At 35.8% G+C, this 19,025-nt stretch overlaps 1 protein-coding gene across 2 annotated transcripts in view; it reads left to right on the forward strand.

The window, feature by feature from the left end:
* LOC139974473 (cysteine repeat modular protein A-like) overlaps nt 1-19,025 on the forward strand; it is a 78,108-nt gene that overhangs the window by 57,005 nt on the left and 2,078 nt on the right. The window contains exons 1-17 of one of the 2 annotated variants that reach the window (XM_071981664.1): nt 203-563; nt 2,614-2,731; nt 3,813-3,884; nt 4,163-4,222; nt 4,644-4,712; nt 5,143-5,214; nt 5,503-5,574; nt 7,647-7,721; nt 8,625-8,696; nt 9,136-9,207; nt 9,978-10,130; nt 11,574-11,642; nt 12,204-12,284; nt 13,717-13,788; nt 14,273-14,326; nt 15,092-15,267; nt 15,598-17,138. In XM_071981664.1, the coding sequence (XP_071837765.1) occupies nt 425-563; nt 2,614-2,731; nt 3,813-3,884; nt 4,163-4,222; nt 4,644-4,712; nt 5,143-5,214; nt 5,503-5,574; nt 7,647-7,721; nt 8,625-8,696; nt 9,136-9,207; nt 9,978-10,130; nt 11,574-11,642; nt 12,204-12,284; nt 13,717-13,788; nt 14,273-14,326; nt 15,092-15,267; nt 15,598-17,138 (2,967 nt within the window). In that variant the 5' untranslated portion in view covers nt 203-424. Of the gene's footprint in view, nt 1-202; nt 564-2,613; nt 2,732-3,812; nt 3,885-4,162; nt 4,223-4,643; nt 4,713-5,142; nt 5,215-5,502; nt 5,575-7,646; nt 7,722-8,624; nt 8,697-9,135; nt 9,208-9,977; nt 10,131-11,573; nt 11,643-12,203; nt 12,285-13,716; nt 13,789-14,272; nt 14,327-15,091; nt 15,268-15,597; nt 17,139-19,025 lie in introns of those variants that run through there. The other variant, XM_071981655.1, reaches the window with a different exon arrangement.

Below are 19,025 nucleotides of genomic sequence, written 5' to 3' on the forward strand. Positions count from 1 at the left end.
ACCTCACAAAATGTCAATAACTAAATACTCGGCAAAGATACAGGCTAAAATAACTTTTTAATGTCGGGTTTTCAAATGCTTGTAGCCAAATAAGTTTGCGAGTGTTGACATTTTATAAACTGGAAATAAACTGCAATCAGTAAAGATGACAGTATTAGGAATAATACCCCGTAACTTGTGGTTGCTTTAAGCAACTTCGTGGTCGCTCAGCTTAACTACTGATTATTATAGCTTTATCTACCAGGACGTAGTGTAAATGTTGAATTTAACCCGACAGTGCACCACCATACAACAATGGTGAAGCAGCAGTGGTGTCAAAGCCTTTATAAGTTAGTTCCTCTTTCGTTATGTGATGATTACCACGATTTCCACATTTGGAAGGAACCATTAAAATAACAACCGTATAGAACCGTGTTTTGTCAGAATGCAATTCACTCCGTGCACACGAACTGGTGGTTTAGTACTAGTGGAAACGATGCTCATTTTGTGTTACTTTGTTATTTTAGGTTCCATGCAGGCAGTTAATCGAGTAACTGCTATCCAGGATGACTGCCCGCTCTCAGGTAAGGTGTATTTGATACAGCATTCTCTGATTTTTAAAACCTGTGGCTCAACCACTATTTATTGTGGAACGGTATCGGGTAATCTAGTTGTAAATTGTCATATCTATGTCATCTGTTAACATGCAACCGTCTGTCAATTTTCAATATTACTTCTCACGTGAATGCTTTGCCATGAATCCAGACAGTGATATAACTCTTATTAATTTAAGTTTTCAACCTATAGTAGTAAAGAGATCCATGTATATGTTTTTCTTCAAGATTTTTGAAACCACGGGTAGCACATATATTGGTCTACAAATTCCACGTCTAGTTTGGACCCATTCTTTTAGATATAGGTATCATTTTGGCTACCTTACACCTTGATGGGAAAACGTCTAAAGTTGCGCACCTTTTCAACATGTTAAAAGCGTTGATTTCATCAGTACTGTATCTTTTGAAATATCAAGATGGGGTAGATCGTTAATGATATTCTTGTGATAATTTAGGAATATTAAATGAAATCCATTGAGATATTTCACAATACATGTTGCTTTAACGTTTCCATAGTTGTTTTTTCTTGGGAATGCTGGCTTGTCGCAAAAGTGAAAAGTATTATTTTGCGATATCATTAAGAATTGATGTACCTGTTAAGATAAATGTAGCCGAAGAATGTGACGTATTTCGCATAGATTGTTCATTTCTCAAAACTTGCCAGATAGCTTTTGTAATTCTATTAATTCTTAAGATTTCATGTTTAAAACAGGTCTGTTTGGCAAGTCGACTGTGTTTCAGTGTTTACGATTGTCATATGCAATGGTCATACTGTATGGGTGGAATAATTTGAATATTTTTTTAACATTGAAAACAAGGAACAAGTCTTAAGATATTACCCTTAAATGTTGATATATTATATTGCAATTTAGGTTTTGGAAATGTTTCCTGACTTAAAGCTTGTCATACAGCATAAAACTTGACAATTTTGCAGATAATACCAACACTGTATCATCTTATTTTATCAATAAACTGTTTTGTTATTACGGTATCGTGTATACCGATATATCATACTTTGCCCTCAGTGTGAGTTTTCATGTTGTGGCGGGGAATGAATAGGCTACTCATAAAATCCTGATGGGTATCCATATATCTGATCCACTTCTGATTCGCATCATAATGGTACTCTGTGTAGTTTTGCAAATGAAAGCTCTATATCACCTCTCCACGTACAAATGGTAGAACATTTCCATGACTGACATAAAAAAGGTTTCTTTAATAAGATAAAACTTATTCCGAAAGCATATGTACTATATAGCTTGATAGCAACGGAGCTTATAAAAACACTTAATCAGTGTGAGATTTAACGTGACTAATGTAGCTGTGTCAAATGTAAATATTACTTACAATCATTAAAGTATATGATGTTGATCTCACATACTGGAATTTCCCTCACGGACTTCCTGATATGGAAAACGTGTTCTATAAAAGTCAGTATTGCCTACTTTATGGTCTATTGGGTTGGTAGTTCCTTCTTAATTGTACAATGTTGATTAATTGTACTTTTTTCAATGTGGGTGTTTTCCGCATCACACTTTGTCTTCTTTTCTTACCTCTGATTTCCTCTTGAACCAGTATAGTACAGTACAATATAATACAGTATAGCATTGTACAGTATAGTACAATATAGCCTATATAGAGCAATACAGTATAGTATAGTACAGTATAGTATAGTATAGTATAGTATAGTACAGTACAGTACAGTACAGTATAGTATAGTATAGTATAGTATAGTAATCGTACTCGCGCTTAGAACAAGGGAAGTAGTGCATTTGCTCGTATAGTCCTATTGTTGTTCTCGTGCTACAACACAAGTCTGTATGTATATTCTTCGACATGTTCTCAAGTATATGTCCTAACTATATTCATGTGTAAAAGTAAGAGTAAGAGAGGGCCTGACGTTTCGATCCTAGCAGGATCGAAACGTCAGGCCCTCTCATACTTTTACACAGGCTCTTCGTAGATAAACAGTTTGCTAATAGTTTTGTTTTATTTACCATGTGAATCGATATCTCGACAGACATTCCAGTTTGTGGACCAACAGGTGTCTGTGATTGCTCTTATGGCAGGATAGCTGATTGCAGTGGTAAAGGTTTGGCTGCCTTGCCAAGAAACCTGTCATCGGACTTAATGTCCTTGTAAGTGTGAGCAATGTAGTCTGTGACCAGTTCGTTCGACCAGTTCGTTCGCCCATTGTTGTACGTTGGCTTCACTTGTGATTTTTGGAGGTGTACTATGATTTCGCCAAGGAACACGTCGAATAAAATATATCATAATTGTGTCCGCCACAGCTTTACCTAAGTCAGCCACGGGGGCGTTGTTCAAATCCCGATGAGCGCTTGAATAAGAATTGTCTCATAATAATTGCCTTCATTGCCAGCATTTCAATTTATACGTATTTGATTCAACTTATGCTACGATTAATTAAACTGTTTAAATAGCTTGAGTTACGTTATATCAATCGAGAGGAGAAGAAGAGGAAAACTCAACAAACAATCAACTGGAACTTTCGTCGTTGATTATTGAGTGATCGATATTGGACTTTTGTAGGCAGCCGCACCGTCTATTTCTATAGTGACATTTGTAGGCAGCCTAACTATTTCTAGTGACGTTTGTAGGCAGCCTAACTCTCTATTTCTATAGTGAAGTTTGTAGGCAGCCAAACTAACTATTTCTAGTGACGTTTGTAGGCAGCCTAACTAACTATTTCTATAGTGAAGCTTGTAGGCAGCCTAACTAACTATTTCTAGTGACGTTTGTAGGCAGCCAACTATTTCTATGGTGACGTTTATAGGCAGCCTAACTATTTATATTGAAGTTTGTAGGCAGCCTAACTAACTATTTCTAGAGACGTTTGTAGGCAGCCTAACTAACTATTTCTATAGTGAAGCTTGTGGGCTGCCTAACTAACTATTTCTAGCGACGTTTGTAGGCAGTCTAACTATTTCTAGTGACGTTTGTATGCATCCTAACTTTCTATTTCTAGGGAAGTTTGTTTGTTCTGATAACAATTGCTGAACGCAGTTTTTGTCAAGAAGTACACGATCACTGAATGATATGTAGAAACTTCAAAATCCTGCTAAAACTCTCACAGGCTCAAGCAGAATTAATCTGGCAGAAGTGAACGTTAATCTATGTCTTACTTCACTCATTTAAAGTGGCTTAAATGGCGTCTTTGTTCTTTTACTCACGAGTTGATGCATTTTCCTTTCCGCGCAGAGACCTTTCATCGAATGCAATTGAATGTATACCCATCAACTTTTTCGAACGATTTACCAAACTGAGAAAATTGTAAGTTCTTTCTTTCTTATATTTAGTTTCCAGCAGCATGAATGATACAGTTTCTGGCCACACATAGCTTGTGTAGCAATGTGCAATGCAGCCACTAGCTTACACTCCATGTATCACGAATTACAAATCAAATTCTTTAATTTGTATAGATTAATTTAATATTTAAGAAAAATACTGTTAAGTTTCCTTCTATGCATGATACATCAATTGAATAAAAAATATTGATATTAATATATCACTTTATAAGAATCTGTTGTTCTTCACCTTTTTGTTCACAGAATACTCGACTATAATCAGATTCGAAGATCATTCCACCTCCCTCCGAGTCTAGAAAATTTGTGAGGAGAAAATTTTTGCAGTACAATTAACTTTTCAATAGAGTAGTAGATGAATATTGTAGATTACAGTTATTTTATAATGTATACAATCTCAAATTTGGCCAGCTACTATGAGTTGGTCTTACATTATATATTAAAATAGTACAGTGAAACAAAAGTCCATTATTTTTTTCAAGAAAGTAGCCGTCTTTGAATCTTTTGTTATTGGACAAACAACATTCACACTAGAAATATTTAACAAATTCGTCAAATTGGCGGTACTTGAATCCGCCGAATTCATTATTACGAATGTCATGATGTCACACTTCGGACACTCTACATATATAGAAAGGCAATAAAACATAATGTAAGAGTTGATAAACATTTGATTAAGCCATGTGTGTTTGTGTTTTTTAATTATTATTATTTTTTTTCATTGCAGTGATATGGAACAGAATCAACTACCAGAACTAAACAATTTCTTTATTCACTGCGATAATCTAAAAACTGTGTAAGTCAACAGTGTACACCTAAACATATATATAACTTATATTTAATAGAACCAACTATGTGATTCTGCCCATGCACGTGCTCTGCCCACATGTTGTAAATATTATGTAACGTGTTTCATTCTGTTGTTTCATAATAATTGATCAGCAAAATAAAATATTGCTTTGGATATGTTGTATTTTCTTTTTTGGAGTAAGACGAAGTATTTTTGAAACAAATACCTACAAGCGTATTAAATACAGAATAAATGGACACAAACTCCAATGATCCGTTCTGTTTAATAAATATTTGTGTGTGAAATGTGCATATATAAGATATTGTAAAACAAAAAGGGTAATGTAGCGCCATAGTTTAAGCAATAAGGTTAGACTATTCCTATTTTACAAAGAAATCCATTATTATTTGACATTGTATGTGTTTTGTCTCCTTAGAACTCTGTGTGGAAATGAACTAAAAAACATACCAGAACATGTCTTTCAAAGATGTTCCAACCTAGCAGAATTGTAAGTTACCTTCCCACTCTACTTTTACAGCTAACCAATGTTTCTTGAAAATGAATAGCATATGGGGAGTCAGTTATTTAGTTAAAAATAAATAGAGGGAGTATGACAATATTAATGCTCGAGAAGCCAGTGAAACAATTTGGAGGACGTGCAGAGTTAAAATCATTGATATGTCCTAATAAAGTTAAAGCAGATTCATGATGCAGATTGAATTATTATAAAAGATCATACTAAATATAATTTGTCGAATTGCTATATTTTCTTACCCTTTTTTTTCTACTTCTACAGGAATTTAGACAGCAATTACTTTTCACGCCTGTGGAACTACAGTTTTGCCGGGCTTGACTCGTTATATACGTTGTACGTACATGTGCTACTCAATAGAATACTTTTATTACCTTTTTTTTTATTTTTGCACATAAACTTAACGTTTTCCCGAATGAAAAGAATTCTACTAGTTTCAGAAAATTATCATATCAATTTGCATATTTTTACACTGCTTTTACGGGTGTCATAATATATATATATATATATTTATAAATAAAATATATATATATATTTATAAATAAATATATATACATATTTTATGACACCCGTAAAAGCAGTGTAAAAATATGCAAATTGATATGATAATTTTCTGAAACTAGAATTTAATTTATAAATAAATATATATATTTGGCGCTATACTTAGGCTATGGACACTAGGCTATGAACTATATATATATATATATATATATATATATTTGTATATATATGTATATATATATATATATATATATATATATATATATAAATATATATATATATATATACATATATATATATATATAAATATATATATATATATATACATATATATATATACATATATATATATATATTTATATATATATATATATATATATATATATATATATATATATATATATATATATATATATATATATATATATATATATATATATATATTTGGCGCTCTACTTCAGTATCAACTTCAAATAATAATTTTGACCTTCTCGCTTCCGACAGATATATAAGATATAATAAAGAGCCCTTGCTCTTTTCTGAGGAATCAATATCAAGAGTGTGTTCTACCCTTGAACGGTTGTTAGTATATCTCATAAAATTAAAGCAGATTGGTAACAGAATGTGACACCTGCACAAGTAAATTACTTAACGTTATCGTCGGAATATTGATGCCATGTTATGTTACATGTCTATGTTACGTCTAGAACCCTCTATTAGCAGACCAAGTCAAATACCATGCAATTCCTGATTTTATAACATGGTTTTAAAAGCCTCCGTTATTTCGTAAACACGTTAGCTTAATTACACCCAGAAATTCACCAGGTACTCGTCCACCTCAAACATTGTTTACCCGAAAATGTACACAAGGTGAGAAGATTTCTTCATGTGTCCAAATAGTATGAATTTACTTACTGACAAGTATTCCATTATGGACGTCCACGCTAACACCAAGTCCACTATTTAACCCGGACTCTTAGGGGGCATACTCCTATAATAACGTATATATCAATCCGCTAGAATGTTCTCCTATCTCAATATAAGTGCCAAATTGCAGTAGGAGAACATCTTTTTTGATTTGTTATCAATCAGGATTTGCTTTTTGTGGCTTGTATGTTAAAGAGCATGAATGTGGTGCAAAAATTGGGTCAATTGAGGCAATTTTAGACCCCTTTAGGCCGCACAGAAGCAGCGTACGAAAACGGTTACTACTGAGTGAAGAGGTTTGTTTACAAGTGACGAAACTTCAGGCTCGGATAGCAAACAATCTACATGGTCATGATACGGAAAATTGATGGTACCATGAAAGGCCAACTTGTCAGCTTTCAGTGATGGGTAGCGTTAAGCTAGTGAGGACTTCTATCTAGACTTAAAGGCCACATTACTTTTGTGATCTAGTGTGTAAGTCAGGGGCTTTTAATGTGCGTATTCTACCTTATACAGTGCAGGGGTTACGATAGCAAAATAAAAACGGCTTGTCTGTAGTGGTACGCTGGTTTGACCTATTATTTTTGTCACATCAAAACAAAATGTCAAGGTTAGTAAATACAAGTTTTGATAAAGCTAAGTATTTGAACACTCTATCATATTCACATAAATTCTATTGGCAACGAATAAAGCGCCTTCATTATCACCCTCAATGCGCAAGCCGCACATCTCTGACATATTTTCCATTATTTGGCATATTTCCACTATGTATCTCGGTACATTGATAGATCTTATATTTACCTATATGGCGTAAATGTTTTTCAAAATTTGTCATATTAAGTTTGGAAAAAAAAGTTTTTCTTGGCAAACGTTTTGGCAGACTATCAACTTTAGGCAGAATATCACCTGAAAGTGCATAAGGTAAGACGAAGTAAGTCAATTAAATTATATGTCAACCTGCTATTATGTTTTTCACATAGGGAGCTGATAAGTAACTCCGTTTTGAAGCGACTTCCTCCAAGACTTCTACACGATTGTACAAGATTGCATAAATTGTAAGTAAACACGACATCCGACAGCTTCATTTTGATCGGTGATTTATTACATGTATATACAACCATATAATGGCCGTGAAAGTAAGAACGGAACAAAACGTTTGGGCAAGAGAACATTGAATAGGAATTTTTTACTGAAAATGGAATCCATTCCTTCCGGTCACATCATTTTTATGCCTTTGTATCGCCCTGCTTGAAATGTTGGCCCCTTCTGCCAGAAAATTCGAATCTATAGCACTGACTTACGTCGAGACGTTACGTCAGTGCGGCACATTGGTCAGGCTCAAGCAGATCTCCCTCTTAGCTTGGCCTTGATACGCTCACAGGAATATGTTCTCTGACAAATATCACGATTATCAGGCTTCCCGGCCATTATATACCTTTTAAGAAACTCCACTTGTATTGATATAACAAAACGTTATAATATCAAAAATGTGTTAAATTTGGGGTAAACGCGTAAATTGAGGGTATACTCATTTGACTACAGTAATTGATATCTACCCATCATTTCTGTCATGTTCAAGTGCCTATTACATTCAAGTGTAACAAGATTAAAATATATGAACTCAAGGGAGGGTCACGAACTCTCATTTTCCACTCTGAGCTATAACATGTGCTATATCATGTACTATAGTATATATGCTACGAATTGAAAAGAACAGATATATAAATTTAAACAAAGACATTTCATGCACACAGAAACATGTGCAGTGTTAAAGCTTACAAACTTATCCTACAGTTGAAGAAATACACAGAACCTAAAATATAGTCAAACAACCAGGAAACTTTAATGAAAGTACTGGATGCACGCACACCTTTTACTCTCCAATGTCCTCATTGATTACACGATACCGATTTTCTTGTTGCGAAAATGAGCCGTAATTCATTTTCATTCGTTCACAGAGTCTTAAAAATTACCACTTTGTTTGGGATTCCCGAAGGTTTCTTTGACACAATTCAAGAAATGGAAAGGCTGTAAGATATATTGCTGTTTCTTCATACATTGTTAAGCTATATTCTTTTTAATTTAGTGAGTTAACCGACAATCACTCCAATAACAAGAGTAAAACGAGATTGTATGACTGTTGTTTACGGTATTAATAAACACTACAGATTGACATCAATTGTTACCATAAAGATTCACTTTAAATGCTTAGTGTCACTAAATTTGATTTCCCATCATCCATGCTCATCATCCTCCATTCTCATCATTCCTATCATCTTCATAAAGTCAGCGCTACTGTAAATATCATGTCGTATCAGTTATATGTTAATCACTCACTTATATCAATTGACATTAACCACAACCAATTTCTTAAATTTACCGATCTCTTCCGGTGAGTCATCTGGGTTTTCTTTCCATAATTGACGAAATTGTTTCTATATAAGATCTGTCGTGTGTTCTGTTTCACAGACATCTGTCATCTATGAAGCTGAAGACGATACCAGAACGTCTGTTTGAAGCCACTTCAATTAATATGATTTTGTAAGTTTCATGACGAGATATGCCTTTAACTAGAAAATAATAAAGCAACGAAACTTACTGGAGAAAAGCAATAATGCTTGGCTACAAAGGTATGGCAAACTTTCGACATGAACATGGAGTCTTCAACTTATCTAATGCATAGCCTTTATGGATATAGCTAGCGTGATTGGTATTGTTTTTGTATTAGCACAGATGATAGCGTATATAGGATCATTAACCTTAAAGGCATTAAAGACTCGCCCAAACCGCGTGCCGCCCTCTGAAAAAAAAGTTAACTTTCCGTTGCTTGCAATTGAAATTTTTCCTTGTCGCAGACAGTAATGAAACGTGATACCTTGTTATCTTTCAACTGGACCCGGGATGTCCATCGCTGTTATGTACACTGTGGTGTGGGTATTGACCGTAGCTACATGTATTGACTGTACACTAGTGTCTAATTACCGAAGGCAGCAAGCTGTGTGTGTATTTTCTGGGATCGATGGTGGTGTCTAACACTTCTGTTACACTTCATGCGAAACTAGGTCAGATTATCGGCATCGGACGTTTCTTTTTGCGCGAGTCTTCACTCCCTTTAAAAGTAGACAAAATTGTTCCCATGTTGTACACAGTCACATAATTTTATCCCGATGCTATTCTCTAGTGGGAAAGATGGGGAACTGTGTTGAGGTTTCACATCAGGGGAGCGACTGTGTGTAGGGTAATAGGGTCTTGACTTAGGGTAACTATTCCTGAATGCAGAAATAAAATTGATTTGTGTTTCAACATTTCAGAGACATTGGGGACAACGAATTGGAGGAAATTCCTGCTAAACAGTTCACGATTAATCCGAAAGGTCACTTTATGACAACACTCTCTCTATGTGGTAATAAGCTTAAAACTCTGCCGAGAGGACTGTTCGACAATCTTCATTATCTTCAAAATCTGTGAGTTCAGGAAATTATTTTTTTATTCGTAAGAGAGAACGGAGGAAGTGTCAAAGATCCTGTCGCCTTGGCAAAGTAAACCATAGCTGACATTGCAGCATGGCCTCGGTGTCTAAATGACCATATTGCTAACTTCATCGCTAATATCAGCATAATAAATTCGAAATAATATGAAAACACTTATACCAACGTTATCAACGTAAATAGGCTCGTTATACAGAATTATGTTTTTTTTAGGTAGACTTTAGGTCTAGATCGAATTTGTGATAGGGCGGTTTTTTCCGTCTTCATGTTACAAATTTTGTAACTTTACCAGCGTGAAAGATATACACGTAAAGGTTGTTGAAATGAGCTGATACTCTTATTGACGCAAAGTATTATGATTTTAAGTCCCTTTCAATAGGACCAAAATTGGACTATAAATTAAAAATTGTTTGTTATAAAATGGCAGCTAACAATTGGGGTTATCAGTAATGATATTGTGAAACTTTTAAGTGCTAGTCACTATAGGCTATGTATACTAATATGCTACATCCTTGTGGTATGTACCCCTACATGTGATAGTTCTAGTGGATTCTAGAACTATCTCTGTCATCGGTTTGATTGTACACGAATGAAAGGAAATTAAAACTATGGTGATATTAAACTTCCTGTTGGGATTATGAAGGGACACATTGGTAAAACGGCTGTTTCTCATACTTCCGCATTTCTGTTGCAATGTTTGAGTAGGTCGGTAGGGGTTTGCTTATTCAAATTTCATATTATTTTATGTTGGTGACGCTGATGGATATTCTAAATATATATTTGCCCTGGATCAGTTCATATATTAACCATTTCTGTGGTCAAATATTTCAAACAGAACGAACCCTTTTTAATTCTAATTATCTACTTTCAGTTCGACCTATTGGGCGGGATAAAATGACTGACCAGCGTTAAGTTCATCCAAAATAAGAATGCATTATATATGTTATAAAATTTGGAATGAATGTTCATAAGCAGTTGGATCGCTGCTTGGTATAACGTTGCTAAATAAATCACACTACACTCTTATAAACCAATGCCATCACTCTGGACGAGATGAATTAGTCCAGCGTTAAGTTCAACAGAGACATGTTGTAAAAGATGTTATCAAACACGAGATATACGGTTTGAAAGGATGATGTGTAAAAATGTTCGTAATTTACAAATTGCCGAATGTAAATAGAATGTATGTCTCTTTATCAGCCCATGAGCGACGTGATTGTTATCATATTTTTTGTAAATACGTAAATGTAATAATCATGAAAATTCAGTTTTATGTAAATATTGTGTTCTCCAATAGACGACAGACTATCATTAAACATTTAATCCTTTCGAATAAGAAATAAGAATTTGAAGTATAGGTTTACGTTTCTACCATCTAAAATTGCACATTTATACTTCCTAACACAATAATTAAAACAGATTTCTCCACAATAACAACTTGAAAACTCTACCGGGATCTATACTGGCTGGAACATCTTTGACTACCCTGTGAGTACATGTGTTCTATATAAATATAGATATAAATAACGATGAAACCGAAAAGTCGGAAGAGCAAACCGCTGGCCATGAATGGGAACAGCCCGAAACCAGTCGTAAAGTGTCCAAATATGATGAAACTTTAATGAGCAGAAATTTGTGAACGATAACGCTAAGCCATTACAACGTTTAAGTTACACGGACACTATGAAAGTAATTGAGCAAGCTTGTAAAATAAAACTGGTCATAAGGTTCGCCAACACTTTAGGGCTTTCTTAAAAGTCGTTTGTGATTTCCCCCTATAGAGTCACTTCACTGTACTTTATTTAAACTAATGAATATGTGTTCAAATATACTGCATTATAATGCTCTCTTGGTAGACAATAGACTCTTTGCCGTTGGTAGTAAAAAACAAACAAAAAAAACTAGCTAACAAGCCAACGACCATCCGATAAACAATATAAAGTTCCTGAAACATGTATTTAATAATCCTAAGTAAATGTTGTGACGATTCAGTTGTGAAATGGTTATATACGTCGTATCGATTGCACCTGATATTTCCAAATATTTCAGGTATCTTTTTCAGAACGACATAGAATACCTGACGGAACCATTATTCGGCAATGATAAAGGAAATTCAGCATTCAGCAAAATGTGAGTATAAATTGTTTTAGCAATTTAAAGACGGGCGATCGTAGGCGAAATAAACGGCACTGTTATTCACTCACCGAAAAAGTTTTGTACCACTCACAGAAATACGGATGTTAATTAAAGTATATATGGGTAACTATACTACCAACATCTGAAGTTACGACATTGTGCTTGTGCGTGACTCCGACATCCATAAGGTACATACTTCATTGAACTTAGTGACATGTTCACCATTTCTAAGGAAATCTGCATCAAAATAGGGCCCATAGGAGTATTTTACGAAAGTTTAATGAGAAAATGTTCCCACACGTGGGTTTATGTATGTGGTATAACCACGAGAAATCCAAGCAGCTCGAGTAGCGACCACTTTGTAAGTGTGTTGTCACAGCAGACCTATTATTTAGAATGAGGGGAAAGTCCCAACTGTTTGAACAGAGACGTCAACGCCTATAGCTGCGGCGTGTCTGTAGGAGACATGCCGTAGGCTATAGATATTTTGCACACGCGAATCAGTGCAGAAAATGTTTCATACCGAACATACTTTTGATGTACACATTATAACTTACGGGAAGTCTAAGGAATGTGTGTCATCCTATCAACCAATTATTCCATGATTCCATTGTCATCAACAATCACTGCATTCTTTGTTTGTTTTAGTCAACGAGCTGTCCAGTATGCATAGCCATTTATGCGAATAACGCATTGCATGTTTTCGACTATTGCCCAGCTGTAATGCAGCAGAACTCATATATACCCTATATGCATATCTATATGAAAACTACGATATATTTCGACAAAAAGGGAGCAACTTCATCGTATTGCGTCATGTATACATGGTAAATATTGCAATAGGGTGTTTCGAATAGCACAGAAAATTCAATTTTCAATGGATATATGCGAGAGTGCATATACAGGTCTAGTGGTGCTGAGATGGGTGCACCATAGTTGTACACACAGCGTATAAACACAACAGTGTGTACAATATCGTACGCATATCGGCTATCGAAACTTTTCGGCAACGGTTTTCCGAGCTTGGTAGTCCAATAACCGCGCATGGGCAGTGAATTAATTGTACGCCTCCCACCCAAAATCACGCTATCTGGCCTTTAAGCACTATGATCTAAAAACTCTCGACTTGAATCGAGAATCTGAATTGAAGCTCTACTAGGACAGCAGCGTAACTAAGAAATAAGGAAAGGTCATGTGTATGTGTGGGCTTGGGGATCATTCTTTTAATTTTGGTCATTGAGAGTAAGAGCATATCCCTTCACATTTAAACGTTTCCCCTCCACACCCGGCCTAGCCTCCAAGAAACTCGATATACTACTGTCTGACTTCATTTGAAATTGCATTGAGATAGAACCACGACGTTTCATGGGCCCAGAATCCATGTTTCATTGTGAAGAAAAAAAACTTGTTCCAACGTTTATTTCAGCCTATTGCAAGATAATCCCATCCGTGAAATGTCGTCAGCATTTCTTGATGAATTGATCGACGGAGGTGCCATGTAAGTTAATTTCCCACTGGTTTCAAGCCCTTTGGTATATTTACTTTACATCGACTTCACACAACGTCATATCTTAAAAAGTGGACGTAAAAAGACAAGAAGTTGTACTTTTGGGCTTCTGTATTGATATATCGGTAATCAACGTAAAAAGTAAGTGGTTTACGTCGCGATGTTGTACGTTGGTTATCGCCGCATGAAAACAACATACACAAATATGTTAAATTGTTGATTTTTAACTCATTTTAGCCGATACTCATATATGACTTAATTAACACTTTTATCGGAATACCAAATAATAGGCCTATATATATCATAATGAAGTAATAAAATGAATGTCGTTGTATGATGTTATCGAAGTGTGTATCGTGACTTTATCGTATGATTTGCTTAAAGATTGCATATTTATATTGCACTTTGTAATTGCAAGAAAAAAACTAACATTGGAATAATTCCATAACACGATTTATTTTAAAATCATATACAGGAATCTATCTTGTGAACAGCTTATACTACCCACGATTCGGGAACAACTGACTGTGTAAGCTTATTCAATTATCTCTATTTTGGTGCTGCTGATTTGAGTAAAAGAAATATGCTACTATGAAATAGTGAACGGCGTAGTACCTTCCTCGGAGGGTGGGGGGGGGGGGGGAGGTGGGAGCAACTCTTCTCGCCATACTGCTGCTTAAGTTGGCCCGGAGGGACCCGTAACTCTTCTCATGCTGACAATGCTCTATACCAATTACAAGAACAAATAACAAAACCAATGAATGCCATAAGCACTGTAGTTTACCGCATGAAAGGCAATATCATTAACTGGGTTGTTTTGGTGTTCATCGTGTACATAGTGCAAAGCGCACGATGCCCCACAATGCAGTTACACACTACAAGAATTAGCATACCTTGTTCATAATTCATTTCAGTGTCTAACTACACATCGAAGAGTTACTAATCTCTTTCCTCTGCACGATTCAACCGTTTTCGTGTATACATCACCTTGACGTGCGTTAAATGCACAATAGAGCAAAATGGCCGCTACGCCGAGAAGAGTGTAATTCAACTCATATATAATGAACTGATAAATGGATAAATGATAGCCTATATAACAAAGATTATCGATGATATTATAATGCATAGAAATCCTTTGATGTTACCTCCCAGTAGCAACCCATCCAATCATTGCATTTTAAATTCGAATGTCAGTTGTGGTTTCATATGTAAACGAACAGTATCGTAGTCTCCCTTAATAAATCAATTAAAATAAATCAAAATAATATATAATTTCTGTTCCATTTGGCTATAGAACATGTCTGCGTCCGTCGACTGTGATGGTCATGAACGTAAGCACCGTTGCTGCCCGATGGTTAGAAGCTAGAGGATTTGATTGTATAGGAACTCAGGTGGATAATCTAAAGGAGTGTACATCTTGTCCAACTGGCACATACAGTAGAGCCCATACTTGCCAGGCTTGTCCACGTGGTATGTATTGTCACTGGTAAAGCTCTGGCAACCATTTTTGTTATAAACATTGAAGCCACAGTCTATCTTATAACTTGTTTTTGAGGATGAAATGATGTTTTTTCCGTATATATTTTGGAGAATCGATGCTTGTCAGTTAATACCCTTAACTTACTAACTGACAATTTTGCAACCTATGGCTCGTACATCTCAAACTAAGATTATTTTATTTGATAAGAAGTGTTGTATGCAAGCACATTCGCTATATATAACTACAACATTATTTGTCACAAATGATTGCCATATGGAACTGTAAATGTTAGAAGTCTGGAAACATATTTGTTTTAACAGGTGGCTTCTATCAAGATCAAGTTGGCCAATACTCCTCGGATATAACGTCCATAAACTGTAAAAATTGCACTGAAGGAACATTTGTATGGGAAGGTTCAGGAAAAGACCCTCTGAGCTGTAAAGTTTGTCCCACTGGAACAAATAAGAATGCATTTGCAGGATTTCGAGCTTGTTTTTGTTTGGAGAACTATTTCAGGCGTGATCGATTTGATGCATGTGAGCTTTGTCCACAGGAGGGTGTACAGTGCAAAGATGATTACATGACCATACGCCATGGCTACTACTGGAACTGGAGTTACACAGATATTGCAGAATACAAACGGTTTGTGGAAAACCTTCTGACATTTAATGAATTTTATGAGGAGACTGCAACAAGATTTAATGGATCTCTTCCCAAAGCTCATAAATGTTTGAAGAGCGGTAGATGCGCTAACGATGTTGATCAAATCACAGGAAATTGTGCAAAAGGGTACACTGGTTGGATGTGCACAATTTGTGATGAAGAATTCTTCCCTATATTTGGACATTGTCATCCTTGTCCAGATCTTAAATATTTCATTTTGGAAACTTCAATCATTTTCATCGTTCTTGCTCTTTTCCTCTTTCTTCTGTTCAAGTCTTATCAATATCAGAGACGACGGTCTCGATCCCTTGTAGACAGTACGTTGGCCTTGGTCAAAATAGTTCTCGGATTTTATCAAATTATGGCAGAATTTTGGGAATCTATAGATGTTATCTTTTGGCCACAGTTTTTTAAAAGCATTGCTGCATGGCTGGATATTTTGCAATTTAATATTTCAAGCATACTGATAAAGCCCAAGTGCTTCTGGCCTGCGTTTGAGATAACACCGTACACAGCTTTTACTCTGGGCGCTCTGTTTCCATACTTTTCAACGGCTTGTGCCATTCTGGCTATTGGTGCGGTAAAACTTTATGCAACAGTTTCAGAAAAGAGGACCCCCGCGAACGTTGACGACATTACTTCCCGCTTGCAACGTCACCAAAATAATATTCTTACCTTTCTGGTTCTTATATTATTTGTCACTTACCCATCCACTTGTAACGTTATCTTTGCACTTTACGGCCCTACTTGCGACACATTTGCTCTTGATGAGTTTGGTGTTCATAACATTAGCATACTGCGATCTGATTACTCAATAAACTGTAACACGACCACCCATCGTCGTTTCCAAATCGCTTCGTACTGTTTGTCAATATATGTCATTGCATTTCCGACAGTTCTATTTCTTCTTCTGTGGAAATATGCTAGTCGTAATACTACCAGCAGCAGCGAGCTTGATGAACATGACAACGGTGATTCACCAAAGTGGTTGAGGTTTCTTTATGAGAATTACCAGTCTAATTTCTGGTACTGGGAAATCATCGAACTTGGCCGTAAGGTGTCACAGACCTTAGTAATCGTCATACTCGGATGGAATAGTTCATTCTCTGTCACAATCACGTTGACATTGGCTGTCATCTTCCTGAGTTTACATATTTCTTTCAGGCCGATGGAGGACAATATCGAACATTACTTGCAGGTGAGTCATACTACAGTATATTGCATCAAGTTGCCAAACTGAGTGTCGTGAAAATATTTATGATCACACCGTAAGAATTGGACTCGACTACAATATATTGAAAATAATAAACTGCTCTGAAATGCCTCTTGCTTTCACCATTGATATACAATTTAGCTGTACTTTTAATATTTCACATGTCAAATGGTTCTCGCTTCTTTCGTTTAATACTTTCGATGAATAAAACAAAATCACGATATGGGTGGGGGGGGGGGGGGAAGTGAACTAGTCTATGGCATGTGTCTGCTTGTTCTTGTTCAGACCAGACTACAACCAGAAGGCTACGTCCTCCCAATCGATTATATCATCATATGAGTTCCACTACAGTGCTACAGTACTATATACGTCAATTATGGCAACTGCGTACAAAAGATTTCGTCCAATTAAACTCATCCAAATGTATACAATGTGCAAATTGCATTGTGTCTGTACACAGTGTATAGGTGCAGAGTACTGTTTGATACAGTACACACAGTAGGTAATATTGAACCAACATTACATACTACATACAAAATTAGACCAGTGACTGTTTAAGGCCTAGCCTGGGCTACATTCTAATGAGCCTCTAACCTGTGGTGATGGCAAAATCTCAATTAACCAATGTATACAGGACAGAATATATGGATAATTTTGTAGGTGGCTACCTTTATTTTAACAAATTTCTTATCTCAGAGAGAGAAATTGTCTTGCTGCGCATGAATAATTGATCCAACTTTCAAAACATGCAACATCCATTACGCATTAGGCTAATCGTGTAATGCGTCATTATGTTTGAAAAGGAAAGCTGCTACCAAAAGTTTACTTGTGACTTGTGAGACTGATTTCACATACTATTATCCTTCCAAAGATGATGAATAATCTGGGAAAGTTTTAGAGAAAGGCTCTTCCCAACTTTAAATGTTCCATGACTTCTTCAGTGCCACCTCAATTTTATTAGGCCTAACATATTATTAGGCCTAGTCTACATCAGGTTTACCACTGCCATGATAAAGATTCAAGATGTACAGTAGCTTAGCCTATGTCACATTGCAATGAACGGTTAACGTTATGCCTTACTACGTAACGCTAGGGCTAGGTTACTTTCGTAAATCTCGCACGGTATTGCGAACAACTTGTGCCTAAATTCAAGACCCCGAAAGGCCAATATATCGTGATTTAGGCAAACTGCTTTCGTCCAGCAGAGCCACTTCTTTTCTAACCTACGCCCAATATTAAAGCGAAATACTTCAATAACTTATAAGGAATATTAGTGAGAGTTTACATCAAGTAGTCTTACCGAATCTCGAAAAGTATAGTACGGTATGTATAGTATCGTTGATGCAGTAGGCCATAGCTGCTGTCTGTTGATGGTTCGTATGACATACGACATGCATTACGTACACAACAAAGTCAACTCGGCGATGAATTATACGTGACGTACACTCACCATAGAGCAGAATATAAGTTCTTATATTCTGTTCTATGATACTTACAGAAACGTTTTCTGTGGCCATGGCTCATGGCTCCGTACCAAACTTTTTGTTTGACGTCATAATTTTCTACAACTCGTAGTCTTAGCAACAAACAAACAAAAAACTCTGTAAACTGCAGTCATTTTCTTTACATTTAGATCCAATTATGACAATAATTATGATCTGGAGTACAATATATACGTAAAAATGAATTTGATATGTTATTAAACTTCATTTTTCGACGCTGCTTTTAGGATTCTTTAAATTCGACATGGTGGCATATGTACCGATTAACGAAACGACGTGGAATTCTGTCCCCCTCCAGAGCTTAGACCCACAGCTGAGCGCGAGAATACTCTCTCGCAAAAAGTGGAAATATGATTGGCTTATGATGCAT

Source organism: Apostichopus japonicus, chromosome 2 (assembly GCF_037975245.1).
Source record: "Apostichopus japonicus isolate 1M-3 chromosome 2, ASM3797524v1, whole genome shotgun sequence".
In the NCBI taxonomy this organism is placed as follows: Eukaryota; Metazoa; Echinodermata; class Holothuroidea; order Aspidochirotida; family Stichopodidae; genus Apostichopus; species Apostichopus japonicus.